At 44.4% G+C, this 14,664-nt stretch overlaps 1 protein-coding gene across 1 annotated transcript in view; it reads left to right on the top strand.

The window, feature by feature from the left end:
* Nucleotides 1-8,373, top strand: part of LOC309824133 (phospholipid-transporting ATPase FetA-like) — a gene marked incomplete at both ends in the record, with an annotated part of 28,569 nt that extends 20,196 nt beyond the window's left edge. Inside the window, 9 exons of the mRNA XM_082656885.1 lie at nucleotides 807-912; nucleotides 1,263-1,410; nucleotides 1,946-2,129; nucleotides 3,610-3,833; nucleotides 5,142-5,225; nucleotides 6,558-6,803; nucleotides 6,975-7,113; nucleotides 7,954-8,084; nucleotides 8,293-8,373. Coding sequence (XP_082513011.1) covers nucleotides 807-912; nucleotides 1,263-1,410; nucleotides 1,946-2,129; nucleotides 3,610-3,833; nucleotides 5,142-5,225; nucleotides 6,558-6,803; nucleotides 6,975-7,113; nucleotides 7,954-8,084; nucleotides 8,293-8,373 — 1,343 coding nt within the window. The remainder of the gene's footprint in view (nucleotides 1-806; nucleotides 913-1,262; nucleotides 1,411-1,945; nucleotides 2,130-3,609; nucleotides 3,834-5,141; nucleotides 5,226-6,557; nucleotides 6,804-6,974; nucleotides 7,114-7,953; nucleotides 8,085-8,292) is intronic.
* Nucleotides 8,374-14,664: the final 6,291 nt, after the last annotated feature.

Below are 14,664 nucleotides of genomic sequence, written 5' to 3'. Positions count from 1 at the left end.
AACCATCAGTTTAACCTTCCTAAAATACTGCTTTTGTGATGTTACTCCTCTACTCAGGTACCTACAGCAACTTCACATGGTAAAGTCGGACTCCACTGTCTGGACTTCAAGACCTTGATAATCTGTTGCTACCTACACATCCTTATCTCCATCATAATGTGACCATATCTTCATTATGTCCCGAACCAATTCCTATTCTATGCCCTCTGTTTGGATTGTTTCCCCATTTGAAATTCTTTTTCCCCCTAAACAAATCTTACTCATCCTTTAAGGCCTTGCTATAAGAAACTTTCTAAGACAATTGCAATCTCTTCTCTGAATTTTGATACTACTTGTAGCCAAGGTTCAGGACTTAATTAAAAAAAATTGTTTTCCTTAGTATGACTTTATTCCAAATTCAAGATTTCTTGATGTAAAGGAAAGACTACAACCTAAATATATCTCAGTCCCCCATAAAATCTAGCATAGAAACAGGCACAGTGCTGTTCAAGGAAATGTACCCAGATTGCCGGAAGTGAATACAGACAGGAATTGCTTTAAGAAATAAGGGAAGGCTTTGTAGAGAAAGCTAAGCCAGAATGATCCTAGTTATTGATAAATAACTTGCAAGTCTGTACCAGGTAGACATTTTCCTCTGGATGTTTGAATATAGTCTCCACTGGCTCACGAAAAACACACTTTGACTGCATCCATGGCAAATATGGACATATGGGCTCTGCAGGCCACTGTTTAGTGCCTTTGTACCTGTACACTGTAAAGACCCTGTTCCAGCCAAAATGCGACCTGTGTTCCCCCTTGCCCTGCAGAGACTGCTGTGAACATTGCCTATGCCTGTAACATATTTGAGGATGAAATGGATGGGATGTTTATCGTGGAAGGCAAGGATGATGAGACTGTTCGGCAAGAACTCAGGTACGATGGGAGAGCTGCCACAGCCTGTCCCTGGAACCAAGATTTCCCACCCATCACTTCACCCAGTATGGCTCCGACAGTACCAGAAGGAACAGAGAAGAAATGGGGGAGGGAAAAACAAAAAAACCTAAAATATTCGAGAGAATTTTGTGAAGAAGCATTAGGGCTCAAGGAGTTGGAGTGTGGAGGTGGAGAAGTGTTGTATGTAGATGGTCTGGGACCTAAGGCAGTGGCAGGTCTCAGAAAGCAGTTGAGTATGAGGCCCTGGGAGGTGCTCTGCAGAGGACACATTTTCCTTCCTAAGCTCTGGGGCTTCAGATCAGACACTAACCATTACTCTTGGCTTTCAGGTCAGCAAGGGAAAAGATGAAACCTGAGTCTCTACTGGAATCCGACCCGGTAAACAGTTACCTCACCACAAATCCCCGAATGCCCTTCAAAATACCCGAGGAGATGCCCAATGGCAACTACGGCTTGATCATCAATGGCTACAGTCTGGTGGGCAACACAGACCTACAACTCTGTTCTCTTCTTCCAAGGAATTTTTTCCTAGGTCCAACCCACTTCAGGGAAATTTCAAGATCCTTTTGCTATTCCATGAGTTACCCTATTCCCTCTTCCTTCAGGTACCCTTGCCTGTCAGACACCTTTCCCCAGCCTTCTCTAGGCAGGAATAACGAGGAAAGAGAAGCCAAGGGCATAGTCCTTTCTTATCCAAATTCTTCACTACTGATGTGGCCCATCACATAGGGGAAGGGGGGAAGTGAGCAGAACCAGGTCCTCCAAAAAATCACTTGGCCTTATAACCCAGTCAATTGATTTGACCCAGTGAGAGACCCTCACTGGTTTTCCACTGGAGGCTGGGTCAGGATGCCTAGAACTGACTTGCGGGCTTGGCTGCCCTTGGGAGTGGAGCACCTGGGGAGAAGCTCTGCCTGACAGGGGAGTATGGAGGGGAAGGAGAGGGCCTAGGAAGGTTCTGTCCCAAGAGTCTTGGGGCAGCCTGGAATGTGGGTGTGTCCTGGTGCTGCAGGCCCACGCTCTAGAAGGGAACCTGGAGTTGGAACTGCTGCGAACGGCGTGCATGTGCAAGGGAGTGATCTGCTGCCGGATGACACCCCTTCAGAAGGCCCAGGTGGTAGAGCTGGTGAAGAGGTACAAGAAGGTGGTGACACTGGCCATCGGGGATGGGGCCAATGACGTCAGCATGATCAAAGGCATGTGAGGGATGGAGGGGCTGTAGTGCCTAGCCACGGGCTTGCTCTTCCCTTCTTCCATGGGCAAAACTGATCTGGGTGGCACTGTGTTGCTGGCTCACTCTCCTGCATATCATATGTATTGTACATTTATAGTGTTTTGCAGCTTCATTCGTGTTCCTCTACACCTCAGTTCCCACTTGTTTACACATCATTACACCAGCCCACATCCACAGTCATGCACACACATTCAGATTCATGTACGTTAACACTCACACACACTCAGATACCCATGGCTCCAATAAGAACACGTGTGCATATTCACAGAACAACAGGCTGTGCAACTACAACACCATCTTTCTGAGATGGCATCAAAGCCCACAGAAAGGACCCCTGGGCAGGAGTCGTGGTCTGTTCCTTTTTTGAAGGCTGTAGGGCTGAGCAATGTTAGACAGACTACAGGGCTGCCCAACCAGGGAATTAGCTGTGCAGCCTGATGCAGGGATCTTTTCCTCTCTGAGGCAATATTCCCAAGAGCTTGCCCTGACTCCCCTGGCTGGAGAAGAACAGCAAACTTACTGATGCTTCGGACCAACAGAAGCAAATGGCTGAAACTGGTGCTAATTTCAGCTGAATGTTGTTAGCCTCCAGCAACTTGTGGTTCTGTGAGATATGGATAACATCTAGGGGTCCTCTAGTCCAACCTCTCTCCCCGTACTGGAAACACTAGCAGATATTCCAGCCTCGGCTTCAATACTAGGAAGTGTTCTTGCTCTTTTCCCCACTTTCTAGAACTTCATTGGCTTTTAGAGCCTTAGAGGTTTCAGTTATTCTGTTAAGCAATGTAATAGGTATATACCAGAAGATCAAAGAATTTGGCCTATATTACAACAGACTGATTAAAACTTTTAGAAACTTAAGTCTTACCTTCCATCAAGCATAATCCTTGCTTTATCCAGAAAAAGTCACCTTAAGCTTCCTGAAGAACTCGTTTCTTACTAACAAAGTATGTACATCACGTATTCCTCCCAACAGTTGGATTTTGGCTCCTTAGGTAAACTTAGGTAATTAAAAACTATGTTAGGTTGACATTCATCCTGCATCTTTAATTGATTTAAGTGACTTCGAGAGATAACAAGAAATTTTTACCTCAGCATCTGGGCAGTAGGGAAGAGCCCAGATGGCTATAGTAGGTGCAAAACCATCAAGGACAGTTTTCTAGTACTAGCTGTACGTGGCGTTCTTGAGTGGCAGCATCCGAAACAAAGGGCAGATGAAGGAGTTGTTGTCTGACTTGTGGGGGAGGGGCAATCCACTAAGGAGAAAAGACTCCATAAGTGAGTGCCACCTTGAGCTGGGCCCACCAGTGTTTTTCAAATGTAAAATAAGGGGCTTATGCAACATGATCTCAGCCTTCCTTTTACACTTCCCCGGCACTTCCCAGGCCGGGAGCCCAGAAGACAAGGTCTGTGGCTGAGAAGTTTCTGGGGTTTCTTTGCAGCTGCCCACATTGGAGTCGGCATCAATGGCCAGGAGGGAATGCAGGCCATGCTCAACAGTGACTACGCCTTCTCCCAGTTCCGCTATCTTCAGCGTCTACTCTTGGTCCACGGCCGCTGGTCCTATAATCGCATGTGCAAGTTTCTCAGCTACTTCTTTTACAAAAACTTTGCCTTCACTCTGGTGCACTTCTGGTATGCCTTCTACAGCGGGTTCTCTGCACAGGTAGGAAGTCAAGTGGCATTCCCCACTCTCGTCAACTGGGTCTTTTCTAATCGCCCCCCACTTCAACCAGTTCAAACCCCTTTTCTCCTCTAGAGACGTGTGTATGACGTGCTGTCATCTATCCATTAAACTCCTCACCCATGATGATCCCATCTCCTAACCCGACACTTAACCTTAGATTTCTAAACACTAACTTTTCTGTCCTGGCTCTGACTTGGCCTTGACTCCTACCAACAGAACTCTCCCATGAGATATTTTCATCTTTTCCATGACACAGAGACCTAGAATTTCCAAACATATGTAATGGGGGTGGGGGTGAGATTCCTGGATCTGGGAGGGTTTTTAGGGTCCAGAGTAATCTTTATGGAACAGGCTAAGTCTCAAGGGGCCTTTGGGTCTTGCCAGACAGACTAGTTCTGGCATTTACCTGTAGCCATACTTGGAAACACAGCTTCCCTTTACTTCTCCTTCCTCACCCAGACATACCACACTGCCAAACACACCCTATCTTTCCTCTAATGAATATGAAGCCTCCCCCACAAGTGGGGAGAGGTGACACTTGGATGTTGATGTTCTACGAGAAGTCCCTTTTCCTATGAGAAGTTTTTCAGGAGTCTCTCAAGGATTCCCAAAGAGAAACAACCTCAGGAATGATTATCTTGGGAGATCCCTACTACCTTTGTTACCTTGGGCTCCAGGGGAAACAGACCAGTCAGCAGACAATAGTAGGCTTGTCTACCCCTAGTGTCTAACAAAGCCAGCCTGGTTTGTGGGAGGTGTATGTGTATGTATGTGTTACTGCTGACCTCTTGTGGTTAGTAAAGAAAGGAGCCCTCTCTAGGCCCAGAATGAAGCACCCAGCTGGGGAAGGGTCATCGGGTCTGTTCTGCTTGCCAGTGTTAGAAAATGTCCAGGGTTATAGAAACTACTGAATGCCATAAGCAGATAAAGAACCCAGAGGCTTACATGCCTGGGAGTGCAGGGCTACACCTAGCATTCCCTAGCAGCCACTCTGGGTCCTTTCTGTGTAGGGAGGAGCAGTACAGGTCATGGTGGGGTTGGTCTAAATCAGCCTTGTCAGGTTGGCCACAAACAAGTTTGATGTGGACTTACCCCAGCCTGGGACCCAGGGACCAAACAGAGTCTGGGGTCAGCCTTCTCAGTCAGATTTCGGAAATCCAAATCCTGCTCTAGGTTGGTATGGTGATGGGTAGGTGGAGGGCAGAAGGGCTTCTCTTGGGCCTGGGAGGTGGAGCTGAGACTTTGGAGAAGAGAAGAGTCTAAGAAATCTCCTTGGTATTCTTCCAGACAGTTTATGACACCTGGTTTATCACTTTCTACAACCTGGTCTACACCTCCCTCCCTGTCCTGGGCTTGAGTCTGTTTGACCAGGTAAGACCAGCAGCAAGCCTGTTAGGGCTGAAGCCCCTGGGCCCTTGAAGAGTATTCCCAGGAGTGAGGAGGACAGCAATAGCCAAGCTCTACAAAGTCAAATGTAAATGGAATAATTTACAGAGCAAGGGAGGGAGCTGATCACCTACAGAGGTATCATTGGATAAAGTAAAGAATCCTCTGCCACAGAGAATAAACATCAGTTGTAGAAATCCAAGTTTTCCTGTGTGAATTTTATCTTTGTAGAGAGAAACACAGAAATTGTGCTGCAGAGTAAATCGAGTGTGTAAAAAAGTGAAAGGAAATAGAGTTATTGGTGCAGGACTAGGTAAAGCAAGGGGCTTCAAGAAAGGAGCGACCCATAGAGAGATAATGAGATAAGCCAATTCAGGGAGGCCTAGATGGGAATCCTGAAGGCCAAACATGGGAGTATGGGTATATGATGCCTTGAATCATAGGGAGTCAGCCTAGGGGATACCATTTAGCACTCTCAGAAATTCCCTGGGCATTGAGGGTCCTGGTGCCCTACCTCTCCCTCCTCTTCTACCCAATCTCCAGTCCTGGGCACATGGAATAGAAAAGGGGCCTCCAAAGAGGAATAAGGTAGCTGAAAGAAGACATCATGGGATCATGGTTCCTGGTCTCCATCGGGGTAGGAAGGGAAATTCTCCGTAAAGTAGCTGACAGCCTCAGAGCAACAAGGGGGGTGAGTTATGTCATTCAACAGTCCTATCCAGCTTCAATGGTCTAACTCTAGGGATCCACAACATCTCAAAACAAGCCTCCAGCTTTGTTATCCAAAGTTTTGGATTTAGCAGATAAAGATGATCCAATGTCACCCACGCAGAGAATTCCCTCACCTGAATTCCCAGTAGCTATGGGAATGGGAGCAGCATCACAGAACACAGATACCTCTAAGGGACTAACTTGTCTCCATTGGCTTCCCACTTTCTTCCAACTGGCTTTTGACACAAAGGATATTCAACTAAAGGAACACTTAAAACTGGGGACTCATGTCCCAATTGCCTTCCCCATCCCAAGCTCCAGTCCTCCCTTCAGCTATTCCCAATCCTAATTGCCCCCTTTCTTAACTCCACATCTTGCCCTTCTAGCTTTCTTCCACCACGTATATCCTTGCCTGGAGAGTAGGACTTTAGGAAGGGTCTGTGGTCACTGCTCTGTTCTCTGGTTCCACTTCTCAAGTAATCCATGAGGAAACTCCTAGGCAGCCTAACAGCAGACTCAGTAAGGGGAGAAGCCTCTAGTCTGTTAGAAATGGGATCTTCTATGGAGAGACCCTGAGCCTTCCTTCTTACCCTCTGGTGCTTCCAGGATGTGAATGAAACATGGAGCCTACGTTTCCCAGAGCTGTATGAGCCAGGCCAGCACAACCTCTATTTCAACAAGAAGGAATTTGTGAAGTGTTTGATGCATGGGATCTACAGTTCCTTAGTGCTGTTCTTTATCCCTATGGGGACCGTTTACAATTCAGTGCGCAGTGATGGGAAGGAAATCTCCGACTACCAGTTCTTCTCCATGATAGTGCAGACCTCCTTGCTCTGCGTGGTCACAGTGCAGGTGTGGCCAGTGGTGGGGTAAGGGGATTGGGTGGGGAGCCTGTCTGGAAGAGAGGAAGGGAAGGAGGGAGGGAAGGTGGGAAGGGAGCATCCTCCTTTACAAAATTGGAGAAGGGAGGTGGCTGACAGGTCCCAGGTTGTAGACTAATGAACATAAGAGGGTGCTTTTCAGATTGCCCTGGAGACAACCTACTGGACAATGATAAGCCACATCTTCACCTGGGGTAGCCTGGGCTTCTACTTTTGCATCTTATTCTTCCTGTACAGTGATGGCTTGTGCCTAATGTTCCCCAACATCTTCCAGTTCCTAGGTAAGATTCTGCCCAGTCTGTGGCAAGGGGCTGGGGCTGGGGGTGGTAGTGTGAACCAAGTACATTTGTTTAATAAATGTTTACTGAGCAGCTATTACTATGTGTTAGGCTCTGTCATATATATATCATATATATATTATATATATACATATCATATATATATATGATTATGACATGGTCTCAGCCCTAAAAAGACTCAAAATCTAGCTGGGTGAAATATTTTACCTCATTAGAGTCTCTAAGATATTTTTAAGCTTCTTACCTAATTTGGTCTCTACAAGCATCCTGTGAGACAGACAGGGCAAGGATTATTACACCATTTTAGAGACCGGAGGTTTTTAAAAAATAACTCAAATCTAGGTCTCCTGGTTCCCAGTCCAATGTCCTTTCTACTGTGGCATACTGCCTTCTTATCTCCCACAATAATTTCCCTCTCTCTCATCTCCACTGTGATGAGGACAAAATACAGACAGAGTCGACGTGTAGATGTAGCTGGCTTCTACCTCCTGTCAAGCCACTCATTTTTCCCTTCCAAAACCCTCTATCGCATTTTTGTGTCCAGGCCAATGCTCTAGGATTCCTATAACCTACCCCCACCTCTCCTGCCCTGCCCGGCCTTTAGAGGGAGACAAAGGCATGTGAATTCACAGTGACTTTGGCTGCACCAAGGACCTAACCTCAGTGCAATCCTTTCACATTTATATTATTTCTCAGGAGACTAACTGTCTCCAAATCAATAACTTCTTTCTTTGGACTGAAGAGATAGACCTAAGTTCTGGCTGACAGCCCCCTTCCTCTAGGCTCTGGTTCTGCCTTTCCCTTCTGGCTCATTGTTTACAGGTGTGGCCAGGAACACTCTGAACCTGCCGCAAATGTGGCTGGGTATTGTCCTCAGTGTGATCCTCTGTATGTTGCCTGTGATTGGGTACCAATTTCTCAAACCACTATTCTGGCCCGTCAGTGTGGACGAGGTGAGTGGAACAGGGAATCTACCCAGATATAATTCATGACCCTCTTTGCCTTTGCTTCTGTGGATTAAAAACCCTGTCCCCCATGCTTTGGCTTTAGATTATTGACAGAATTCATCATTGCATGAGACATCCACTGCCACACCCAAGCCGGACCAAACGGAAACATGCAAGCTCTCAACGTTCTGCCTATGCGTTCTCCCACAAACAGGGCTTTGGGGCCCTCATCACTTCCGGCAAGACAATGAGGGCCAAAATGTCCAAGAAAAACAGCTTTCCTTTTAAAAAGTAGAGGCTTTTACAGAAGCCCTAAAGGAGTCAGTCATTGCTCTTCCTCCCTTGTATTCACACAACTTAATAAGGAGAGATTAGAATCCCTGGAAACCAGCATAAACCTGTTCTTCCACTCTCACTCCAGGGGCTCAGCCTCTTCATTCCCTAGAAGGCTTTGCTCAGGTAAGGCAAGGAAAGGTAAAGGGCCCCCAGACATCTGTCAGAGTTACAGCATTTCAAGAAAAAGCGATGTCAGGCCTCCCTCTACCAGCCCTTCCAAGTTTTAATCCATACAAGCAAATGTGGAAATAATGGGTGAAGAGGGGGAATGTGGGGAAGGGAAAAGAAAATAGGACCTAAGAATCTTAGTTTGGGCCCTATTTCCCATACCCAGAGCAACCATAAATTTTGCCAGGGCTCCCCACAAACATATTCACCCAGGTACCCTTCTCAGGTTTATCTGAGGGATTCAGGGCCTGGGTAGCAAAAGGAAGAGGCAGCTATGAAAAGTTGGTCATAAGAAGCTAAAGGAGAGTTTCTGGACCAAAGAAAGAATGGAGGTGGTTCCTGCCTTGATAGGACAGCTCAAGATTTTGCCACCTTCTCTTCTCTTTGACCCCTTTGACCCAAGAACTGATACCTTTTCAGGCCTCAGAACTGGGAGGGGGAGACTGCAGGGGATTTAAAAAAAATCTTTTCTTGAGGGACATAAGCCATAATTGGTGAACATTTGTCTTCATTCCATAAAATTATTTTGAGAAGAAATTGTATGTACTTGGGAAATTGCTTCTAACAAGTTTATAGATAAGTAATAAATTGCTGATTTTCGAGTAGAGAGATTTGTATTGTCTGTTAGGGCCCCAGTGATAATAACTTAGGCCAAGCAATATCATCGGTCTATAGACCCCTTTTGAACGAGACCAATATTTCCCTCCCCCCCCAACTACGTTTTCACTTCCATTCCAGTTTTTCCCCCGCTCCTAAACTCTATCTTGGCCTCAGTATGACCACATCTTTTAACCATATAGCTCTATCCTCTTTGCACACCTTAAATATTAGTTCCCAAAGCTCAGCCCTAGGTTCTCTGCTCATTTTTCTTTGTACACTTTTCCTGAGTGACAACTTCTAATCTCATGACTTTATTTACCAATAGAAAGAAGATTCTCAACTCTCTCTCTATCCTAGATCTCTCTTCTGAGATCCAGATCCATTTATTAAACTGACTCTAAGACCCTTCACTTAGTTGAATCTCAGGAAACTCACCAACCTGTATTAAACATTTTCCCCCAAAATTTCACCCCAGGATGTCACTACCATCATCCCATTCACCCAAAGCAGAATGATGGGAATCATACAATACTCTTCCTATATAGTCTGATGTCTAATAAGTCATCAAGTAATGTAAATTCAGCATCTTCATCATGTCCTGTTTTCAGTTCCCTCCATTATTACTACCATTGTCCTCGTTTAGACTTTGATCATCTCTGACCTGGATTACTGCATAAAATCTCCCCTCTCATCTTCCTGGCTTTCCCCTATCTAAAGTATCACCGGTACCATTTCCAGAGTTATCTTTCTGAACTGCAAACTTGATCATGTCAAGCCCCAGCTCAGCACCCTTTAAGAATTTTGCACGCCTTCAGGATCAAGGTAAAATACGAACATATTATTATTAGGCCCTCTCTAGTCTCGTCTTCTACTTCTGCCCCATCTGCATTCACTCCAGTCATGCTATTTCTGGTCTTCATGTGGTCAAGCATGCTGTTCTCATATCCTAAAATGCTCTCCCTCACCCCCTTCTTCATCAAGCAAATTCCTAGTCCCCCTTCAAAACTCGGAATATTTGGAACTAAGTAGAGGTGATGGTTGAACAACATTGTGAATGTACTAAGGGCCCGTGAACCGTATACTTAAAAAGGGTTATGAGAATGTTTTATGTTATGAGAATTTTACCTCAATTTTTTAAAAACTCAGATTAGGCATTGTCCCCTGCAAGAGCTTACCCTAATTCCTCAGTGTGACTTTTGTATATCTGTCCTATTTATTCAATTGCTCCCCTGTGTATACCTCTGTCAGTGACACTTAACACAGGGCATTGTAATCATTGATTTACTTATCTATTCATAACATATAATGGGCCTTTAATAAATGTCTACTGAATAAATGAACAAATAAAATGAAAGAATATTTAAATCTGCTTCTTTGACTATTTTTCTTGTTTCCCTGAATAGCACTACCACCCAGTAGCTCAAACCAAAAAACTGGAAGTCTTTCTGGACAGCTCCCTTCCATTCCTCTAATCCAATCCATTCTGTACCAAGTTCCATATACTCTGTCTTAGAAATGTCTTCAAGTCTTTCTCTTCCTATTTGTTCCCAATCCCATTGATTTCATTGTTTCTTGCCTAGATTATGCCAACATCCTCCTCTCAGGTCTCCCTGCCTTTGATTGTGCTTCTTTCCAATCCATGATCCACACCACAGAGAGTGATTTTTCAAAAATTACAAATCAGATCATGTCATTTGCCAGTTTAAAGTCCTTTAGTGAATCATCATAGCTTTCCTGCCTTGGTGCTGCCTACCTCCCCAGCTTCATCGCCACTTTCTGCTGCACACACTAAATTATTTGCAATTCCCCAAAGGTTCCATTATCTTCAGAAACCACTGTGCCTTGGCCCTTTCTGTTCTCTCCTCTTAGAATATATTCTTTCCTTTATCTAGCTAATGTGTATCTGATCTTCAATCTCAGCGGCTTTGGTCACTTCCTCTGGGAGCCTTCACTGACACCCAATTTCCTGTCAGGTTTAGATACCTGCCAAACACTAAAACTAGTTTATGACAGTATTAGTCAAGTAAGAACCTTCTTCTCCCTCCACCCTGCTCAAACCCTGGAGAAAGAAGATTAGCAAACTGGGGCATGGGAAAGAGATAGTGGGAAATGATAGACATCTACTAAGCCCCACTGAACATGGCCACCTGCAATAGGGCCAAGCTGAGAGATGGGAAACGCTTTATTTTTAAAGTAAGAAGTTTAAAAAATAATTTCATTAGTGTGGACATCTTAATTATTCAAGTGAAACTTAAAGTAACAAGTACTGATTGCTACCTAAAATTGACCAGGAAATTCATGAAGTAAAAGTCTCATAAATAGGTTAAAAGAGTAGAAAACAAAATAAAATGGTTTTATAGTTAAACTGACCCCACAAATTCCATTCTTTCAAGGTTCCAATTACACACACACACACACACACACACACACACACACACTCCCTTTCATCACATTCACCCATATACAACAAATATTTATTGAGCATCTACCATGTCTGGGCACTGTTCTAGATGCTGCCAATACAGTGAAAGACAACAAAAAAGGTTTCTGCTACCATGAAGCTTATGTTCTAGTAGAAGAGCCAATGTCAAAGTAAACAAGATCATTCAGATAATAAGTGCTATGAAGATACTGCAACAGCTGCTTTAACAGTGAGAGGCTGTGAGGGGGGAGGGGTAGCTAATTTTATATTTGGTAGTCAGAAAAGGACTTTCTGAGGAAATAACATGTGACATGAGACTTAAGTGACTAGAAGGATCTAGCTTTGCAAAAATCTAATGGAAAGACATGCCAGGCAGAGTAAGTAGTGTAAAGTCCTGAAGACAGGAGCAAGCTTTGTATATAAGAAACAGAAGCCTAATGTGGACAAAACATGGTGAGCAAAGGGGAGTGTGGTTAGATAGGTCTGATGAGAAGCAGTGGAGGGCTTTAAGGCCAGTTTGAAAAGACTGGTCAGGCTATTCTATGGGCAATAGGAGTGCAAAAGTGACATCAGGGAGACTATTTAGGAGGCAGTTACAGTTGTCTAGGCATGGAATGGTGGTGGCTTAGACTAGGGTGGAAGCAGTGAAAAAATAAGTGGATGAATAGAGGATATATTTTGAAGATAAAACCAAAGGACTTTGTGGGTGGGCTACAGAAGATGCAGGTACTGGTTTATCAAATGAGCCCATTGACTTACTCAATGGTGCTAAATCCATAGATTACTGACTCTTCCCACACAGCTCCTGATGATGGGGTGGGTCTAGGTCGTCCCCTATTTGTGCCAGTTGACTCCACTACTCCCAGCCACAACTGGTGAAGAGTGGATATATAATCCCAATATACCTGCTCTCTCTGGGAATTAGAATTCCAAGAAACTAAGTCAGTGATGAGAATAGTTACTAAAAGGTCATATAGTTTCAGGAAGAGAGGCCTCCGTTTTAAAGTGGCCATGACTTGCTATAAGTATGAAGATAAGTACGCCAATGTGTCTAGTCTATAGAGAGAAGAATAAAGCAGATGTCCAAAGGGAAACAGACAAGACACTGTTTCATTCCAGGAGAGCACCCCATGAGGGGTTTTCTGAAGTTGAGTTGGTGATGAGATCTTTTCACTTGAGCTAGATGGGATAGCTGCCAATAGCAAAAACAGAGAGGTGATTCCAACTTACATAGGCTTATACTTGTTCCTCATCTACAGCTTCTCAGGAACAGGGAAAGGTCAGGGACCATTTGGCTCATCCTTAACATCTTTTTCTATAAGAAACTGTGGGGGAAATAACCATATTTACCACTGCCAGAAACAGAGAAACAAGGGAGCATTGTCCTAGCCCCAACATTTCCCTGTAATTCTAGCTCCAAATTTTCTAAGATATGTACAAAGAGTTTTGGAGAAAACTCAGCATTTGGAGGATCCTGAGAGTCATGCTAGACTATTCACTCTACATTACCCCCACCCCCCAATGACACATTAATCATTAAGTCCTATAGATCAGGGGTCCCCAATCCCCGGCCTGCAGATCGGTACCGGTCTGTGGCCTGTTAGGAACCAGGCCACACAGCAGGAGGTGAGTGGTGGGCAAGCGAGCAAAGCTTCATCTGCCGCTCCCCATCGCTCATATTACCGCCTGAACCATCTTCACCCCCATTCGTGGAAAAACTGTCTTCTACGAAACTGGTCCCTGTTGCCAAAAAGGTTGGGGACCACTGCTATAGATTCTATACCCTTAATCTCTCTTAGATCTATCTCCTCTTATCTAACCCCTCAGCCACTGTCCTAATTCAGACCCTCCCATTTCTCATCATAATTACCACAGTCTCCTAACTGGTCTCTTTACTTTCCTCTAATTCAATATCTACATTCCAACTAGAGTGAGATTTCTTAAGTTCAAATCTGTTCAAATACTGATAATAATGCAAAATATTTTTGCCCATAACAATGCAAATAATTCCTATTCCCAGTGATGCAAATTAATTTTGTCTGGTAGAGAATTTACATTTCTAAAAGTCAAATACTCATGTGAACCAGTCTTAGTGTCTTACTGGTTCTCTCATTAATTAGTGAGTTTAATATAGATTTATTTTATATTTGTATAAGATTCATGATTTTACCTTTTTGAAAAATTATCCCTTAACACAAATAACGGGAAGTAACCCCCACTTGCTGAAGCCAAAAATGAGACTATATGAATGGATAGAAGGATATGCCATCAACCTAGGGCAACAATCAAGCTCGCCTCAGTAAGAAGCAGAACCAGCTGCTGGGGAGTGGTCTCTTTGTGTCTAGACTTGACTCCTCTCTAGGCCACAGATTGATACTTCTCAGCAAACTGGTTTTCTCTGCTACTCAGGCCATTTGACAAGTAAAAGATGGTCACTCGGCACTCTCAAATTTCCATTATAAGTCTAACAATGAGTAAGGGTGTAATTCTCTCTCCCCCAAATCCAAATTTTCAGGGAAGGGATTCCAATTGGCCTAGTTTAGGCTAAGTCCCCACCCTGCACCATTTAACTGCACAAACATCCAGATTTCCATTGGTCTCCCTGGCTGGTCCTAGCCCTCTCCACTTTGCCCCCAGAATTGTAGTTCGAAAATTCATATTTGATTTACCATTCCTGCCTTCACATAAAGTGTCTCTCCACTGCTTGCTGGATGAGTCCCAACTCCTTAGTATGTCATGGAAGGCTCTTCATTATCACACCCCTGACCATCTCTGCTGTGCTCTCTCCATCACGTCCCACATCTCAATCATATCAGTTGTTTTGCCCCTCTGTTCTTTTGCACATGCTGATTCCTTCACACCCTTTACCTCCCACTCATTTTTCCAAGCTCAGCTCACATGCCTTCTGTGAAGCCTGAGGATGCATTACACAGTATGACATTTATCTGCTTCCTTGACCCAACAAGCCTGGGTCTTGGAAGAGCACAGGGTCTCAGTCTCAACTCTTTCACAGAGGATGGAACCTAGTGAGGTTCTAATAACTATTTGTTGAATGACCAC

Source organism: Grampus griseus (assembly GCF_964374135.1).
Source record: "Grampus griseus genome assembly, chromosome: 6".
Classification (NCBI taxonomy): domain Eukaryota; kingdom Metazoa; phylum Chordata; class Mammalia; order Artiodactyla; family Delphinidae; genus Grampus; species Grampus griseus.
This window is presented reverse-complemented; position numbering and strand designations above follow the sequence as displayed.